Below are 6,574 nucleotides of genomic sequence, written 5' to 3' on the forward strand. Positions count from 1 at the left end.
TATATTTGAGACACACTTTAATACCGCATACATCAAATTACTCATCCCTGTTTTAAACATCCAACTCATAATAAATACGATAGCAGACTCTGTGACAACGTGATCGATTCAATCATCGTTTATTTTTTATTACACTTTTTCATTTCATTCAATACGTAGTACATCTCTTCTTTTTTTCAGCTTCAGCGGTAGTTCAATGACACGTGGAATTTAAAGGGCTTCACGGTTTTTTTTACTGATTATTTATTATATTATTTTGGCGCTGAAATTCAGTTTATTTTCAAAAGCCGTACGCAAACCATCAATTCAATTGTGTTTCATTCGTTTCATTGTTTGTGAAGCGAAAACAAAGAATTCAGTATCAAATACTGATAAACTAGTCGATTTGCTTTATCGCTTGACTCACAGTTAGTCAACTTATGTGACTTTTGCCGTTTCCATTACTTATTGTAAATAGTATTTACTAAATACAACTCAGCACACTATTTGATTATTGTATTTATTGTCTCTTTTTTTAGTTATTGTCGTCGCTAGACAACTTAATCTAATTCTATTTCGATTGGCGTGTGTGTGTGTACGCGACATATAATGTATAATTGTGAATTCATTGCGACGCTATCACTTAGTCATTAGTGTTGAAACATACATGAACACCATTTGGATTCTCGTCTCACTGCAGTTTCTATTCAATTTGTCTAATCTGTGTTGTCACTGTGAGTATGGTATGTGTCCCATGTGCTTAAACACATTTGATTGTGAATTTAAAACCGATTTGCTTAACGCGTTCGTAAAACATCGCATCAGAAAAACAAATTCAACGAAATTAGTTTCAAATTGATTTTCAAACAAAATACTGTGTTGCTATTTTTTGTGTTGGTTTGAAGAAGAAACGGCAAAGGAAATATTGAACGGAATCCGAAAAGATACAATCAAGAATGAACTGAGGAGCGACCACCGAAAAATATAATTGGGTGAAGAGCATACACACACAAAAAAGAGATTTAAACGAACCGACGAAAAAAATTCAGAGCACATAGCGAACACATTTTGGCTTGAATTTCAGTACATATAAACAAACAAATGGACAAACATTGCATTTTATATAATAAATCCTCGTATTTATTGCAATAAAACAGGAATCGAACGAAAATTGAAAAGAGCGCGACGAAAAATTGGAGAACAAACGATAAATAACACACTAGGCGAATAAAAACAACGCTGGCATAAGAAAAATAAGAGAGAGAGAGAGAGAGAGAGAGAGAGAGAGAGAGAGAGCAGAAGCATCCATAGCAGCAGTAAAAAACACAAGCATATCGGTGTCACACATTGCATTCAGCTGAAAACTTTTGGTTGCTCGTTTTTGTGTTTGTTGTTTTTTTTTTTTTTTTTTTGGAGTTCTTCGCTCGAGGTCCCGGTGTGGAAGTTTACCTCATTTTGTTGCGCCATCATTTTGTGCAAGCAATTCTAGCTATCCTGAAGAAAATCGTCGACGGCAGCACAGCAGTGACACTAGCAGAATGAACAATCGATTTGATATAGAATCGTTGGCCAAATTGTTTCAACCATCGCTTTGGTCGGAACGTTATCCAACATCGGAACAAGTCTTGAGTGCGCACATTGCTTTTTCGAAAAGTGGTAAGAATTTTCATTTCTTTTCAATATTTTGTTGTCGTTCTCTTTCTCTCTTCAAACGTTAATTCCATAGTGACATTACATTGGCAAATATTTGGATATGTGTACATTACATTCGAGTGAACGCTTTGCGATATTGTAAATTTTTCGATTGCAACATGCAAAAGAGTCTCTTTTCGACGAATTTTACCATTTTTTTTTTTCATTCGAAAATTCCAATTTTGATTTTTCTTCTTTCAATGCATTAACATAAAATATAATCAACTGTAATTTTGCTCTATTTTCTTTTTTGTTCATATGATTTTTAAGTACCTTTTTGTGCAACATAATTTATTTAGTTTTAGTTTTGTAACAAAGTTACAAATTCGATTTTACATCTTATCGTTCGAATTGCAACGATGATAGCCCAAAGAAGATCTGAAAAAAAGCAAATATCTCGATGCAATTCACATATGCATTGGCGAAACATAAAACGAGAGAAATGAATGGAGAAAAAAGAAATCCAGGCCGGTCAGTGCAATCGAAATGCATTTGAATATATATAATTGTGTGTGTGTATATGTGCTGTGTGCACAGTTGCACACATTGAAAATGTAACAGAACAAATGGAGAAAATGAGCAGTTGTATACGACTCAATTCGATTCGTTCCGATTGAATGAATGGGAGATGTGCACATGATATCGAATGAATGTAGTCCATAAATTGAACTGCAAAATTAATATGAATCAACAAAACAAAGATCGGTTCACTGTGCCTTTGAGACTAATGCTATATATTGGGTTTGGAGTTGGTGTGTTGACAACGACAATGATGGCAGCGAATGATCAGAGATAGCAAAGTCGTTCTAAATGTAACCTAGTTTTCATCATTGTGCACATCATTTTTATCTAGTAAAATGCACGCTTTTTGCGTACAAAAAAACTATTGCTTTCATATGAAAAATCGTTGTGTTCGTTTTTTCAGCATCCTTGACAAAATTGCAATTAAAATATCATAATTTACAGTTGAATTATCAATTTTATTAAATTGAAGTGGTAAATGGAAGTATTGAATATAAACTGAGAATTGAATGATGAAAACAAATAAACTTAAATAGCATCAAAAAATGTCATTGAAATGAATTCGAAAATGTGTAAACACACAGATTGTTTATTGAGTAGAAAAGCAAAGAAATAAAATTGAAAACTGAGCAATTTTGTGTGTTGCCAAAAGCAGGGAGCAAAAGAAACAGAGAATGAGTGAGAAAAAAATAAGTCTTGTTGAACAAGATGGTTTGCTTTTGAAATGTCGCATATAAATCGAAGGCAAAGTTGCTTCTAGTGTATTTATTCGAGAAAAAAAAAATGGAATTTTAAGGAAATTCAAGTATAAATTTCATGTCGATTGTAAAAAAGAAATGAATAACCAGACAACATATTGAACTAACTGGTCAGTTGAGCTGAAAGTACGTTAGCCAGCTAAATGGGCTAAAACAATAGAGGTTATTGTTTTAATGATGAATCACTTTTTTTCTTTTAATTGTAGTCATTGTTCATTATAACAATAGCTTCTATTGTTTTGGCCCATTTAGCTGGCTAACGTACTGTCAGCTCAACTGACCAGTTAGTTCAATATATTGTCTGTGAATAACATTGGAAGACTATTTTGTTGTTATTGTTGTTCAAAAGGGGAAAAGAATATCTCTTGCACTCACACACACACACAAAATCTTTTGTTGTCGTAATTTGTTGTTGTGTGGTAATATTCGATTTTATTTTTATTTCAAATGTATTATCTTTCTACTCTTTTTCATTTTGTTTGGTGTTTTTCCTTCGTTCTGGTCTGACGTTATATACAAAATCACTCGTCGCTTTCACTCTGATGGCTGTTTTGGATGTATGCAAAAATGTCGTTGCAGAAAGTGATCGAATAAGAAGTAAAATCTCATTCGAGACAGTAAAATACGGAGAAAGATTTACGAATGAAACATTCGATATTTATGGCATTGATTTACCCAAAGGTATTAAATTGCTTTTTTTCTTATTGCATATTTTAATTTGCTTTTTTTTCACCACATTTGTTTTTTGTTTCATTTGCATCAAAGTAAATGACTTATACTCTTTTGCAAAAAAAAAAGAAAAAATAACAAATGGTACAACAATTTTATTGTAGCGAAAAATATATAGTACGATACGATCGAAACATTTTCAAACAAATATAAAATAATCATTTTACATGCAATCAAAACGAGTGTTGTTTACATTTAATTTCATTTCTACATTCGGCTGCCGTTAATTCTTTTTTTATTTGTTATTGTTGTTCATTAATATTTTTATAATTTATGTGTTCATCTTTGAATTCGGCGAGTATTTCATCAATAAATATTTTTTCAACATTATTTGTTCGTACAGTACTGGTGTCTGTGAATTTTACTTGATTTTTAATTTCTTTTCGTCTGATTTTGCAGATGCTCCTGTTTTTGTTTATATCCATGGTGGCTACTGGCAGGCATTAGACAAAACGGTTAGTGCATATGTGGTGGAACCATTGTATAAAGCCGGACACAAAGTGATTGTGCTGGATTACGACATTTGCCCAAATGTTACATTGGAACAATTGGTTGATCAAATCCATCGAGCTGGTATTTCGATCGTAAATTATGCGAAGTCCATTGGAACAAGGCAATTTGTTTTTTTTTCTTTAATTATTTGTTTAGCGAGAGAAAAAACGTTTTTTGGCATCACATCATATCCTTTTCATAAAAAAGGCATCCAAATATTTGAGTTGTCAACCTGAACAAACTAAGACATTTTCGCTCAAAAGTCAATGAAAGTTCAGACTAACACGTAAAGATTTTTTTTTTCAGTTCATTCAAAATGTTTTTTGCCTGATTCGTTTAAAAAAATGTTCCTTCCTTTTCATGGGAAACGTGTAGAACATTCAATTCAGTTTTGAATTGAGATTTTTTTTTATTCAACGGTTCGTTAACAACTCTGCAATCTATTGATTTTATTTTTTTTTCTTCTTTCAGATGTGTACAGATAGGTGGTCATTCGGCTGGTGGTCATTTGGCCGCATGCTTGTATGATAATCTCGTGCAACAATCACCGTCGTTGACATCCATTGTAAAATCATTGTACTTGATATCCGGTGTGTACGATATTTGCGAGCTTCGATACATGCCAACGGTCAATCCGAATAATATTTTGTCGCTTGATGAAAACAATGTATTACGCCTGTCACCGATCCTATTTGACTTCGATAAATGGATTACAGTGGCAGCATCAGAAGGAAACAGTGTAACAGCGATTCACATGTATGTTGGTTCAAAGGATGCACCAAAATTGGTAGGCCAATCGTATTGCATAGAACGGATACTCGCGCATTATTTGTATCCAAAGTTTCGTTTAATTATGATAGAAACCACCGATCATTTTGACATTGTTGAGAATTTATCCCAAGCCAATTTTTTAATAACAAAAGACATAATCAACGAAGCGAAAACCTTTTTTCCCTCAACACCCGCTGTGGAAAAAAGTCTGAAAATGGTTGATACATAATCGTGAGCTTTTTTTAAAAAAATTCAGCCTCAATTTATATGTTCCAAAATATTAATTTCAATGCAATTAAAAAAAATATCATAAAAACGTTGTAATCATTTGTGTGTGTAAATGAAAATCATTGCGTAACATTTTAATTAATTAAAATACCATTTTTGCATCAGTAAAATCATACTTTTTTTGTTAATTTTTTTTTATTGAATATTTTCTTCGACATATAAATTCATATATATATTAAAACCGGAATTACGTTCATTCTATTGTATATTTAAAAGTTGTCGAGCGTATGCAACGAAAACCAATTCATTTAAAGTAAAAGTAATGGGACCCATTGATTTATTGAAATTGACGATTCAACAGGAAATTTGGTGAAAATGAATAAATGAACCGAGAGCAAAAGGCAATGAATGAAAAATAGAGAGTGAGAGAGACGTGTATGCGTGATCGAGTTGTTCACAATCAAACGCACACCAAAAATTAAAATCTTTATTGTCGATGGTTAATGTGATTGATTGAAAGAAAAAGACGTCGAATGTAAAGTCTGTTCATGATTTTGAAAATATAATTCATCTCAAAATATTCGGAAATGTTATATCTGAATGGATGTGTGTTGTTGCGGTGCAACCGGTTTGCTGTTCGTTTTTAGGCAGTTATTGAGATAATCGACACACACACACACACCCACCAGCGCGCATTTGCAACGACATATGAAGATCATCTGTGAATTTATTGCATTAGGTCATTTATCATTGTCTCCATTAATGCAAAGAGCAATAATTCAGTAGAAAACGTGTGTATGTGTGGATTTTCAATTTTGGAAATGCACCGATCAGCGTCTATGTATACGTGGCGTGGACAGGCATTCTGAGCATCGAATAGTTTAAGTTTTATACTGACTGCCGCTGCTTTGGGGAAGTCATTAATCTAGCAATCGGTAACATTTTCTAATCAAAAAGTGAATATAATGTTAAGCGCACCCGATATTGGCAACATTGCATCGAATGCATTTGAACGCAATAAACCATTTCGTCGAAACTATCAATTTGTTTTCGGCTCTTTCTATCTCTATCCACTTCTTCTCATTACCATTCACCATTTTCGTCTTGTTGAGAGTTTGATGAAAAATCTGTGTGCTCAATTGTTCATTTCGTCCATCAGCAAATGTGATGGCTCGTGAGCAAATCGAATGACTGAGTGATGGAGAATGGTTTGTGTGCAATGCAAACGACATGTGACGATAGATGTAACAACCAAGAGTAATTATAGTTAAACACACCATCAAATTTTATGGCATTCGCACAACAGCAGCAATTCCTGTTGAATTATTGATGTTATTTCATCCACCAGTTTTCGCAAACCGTTTTGTGTGTGAGTGAGTGAGTGTGTGTGTGAGTTGGGCATG

The 6,574-nt window shown here is 33.2% G+C and overlaps 1 protein-coding gene across 2 annotated transcripts; it reads left to right on the forward strand.

Annotated features, from left to right (window-relative positions):
* The first annotated feature begins 423 nt into the window (after positions 1 to 423).
* LOC116340152 (kynurenine formamidase) lies at positions 424 to 5,255 on the forward strand. Of its 2 annotated transcripts, XM_031766434.1 has the most exons (6): positions 424 to 449; positions 519 to 722; positions 1,137 to 1,635; positions 3,531 to 3,632; positions 4,080 to 4,293; positions 4,644 to 5,255. In XM_031766434.1, the coding sequence occupies exons 3-6, from the start codon at positions 1,518 to 1,520 to the stop codon at positions 5,170 to 5,172; spliced, it is 963 nt and encodes a 320-aa protein (XP_031622294.1). In that variant the 5' UTR covers positions 424 to 449; positions 519 to 722; positions 1,137 to 1,517; the 3' UTR covers positions 5,173 to 5,255. The 2 variants fall into 2 exon arrangements, with proteins under 2 accessions (XP_031622294.1, XP_031622293.1); XM_031766433.1 differs by lacking the exons at positions 424 to 449; positions 519 to 722 and adding an exon at positions 731 to 1,062.
* The last annotated feature ends 1,319 nt before the right edge of the window (positions 5,256 to 6,574 follow it).

Source organism: Contarinia nasturtii, unplaced genomic scaffold, assembly GCF_009176525.2.
Source record: "Contarinia nasturtii isolate CC-2019 unplaced genomic scaffold, AAFC_CNas_1.1 Cnas_scaffold_630, whole genome shotgun sequence".
In the NCBI taxonomy this organism is placed as follows: Eukaryota; Metazoa; Arthropoda; class Insecta; order Diptera; family Cecidomyiidae; genus Contarinia; species Contarinia nasturtii.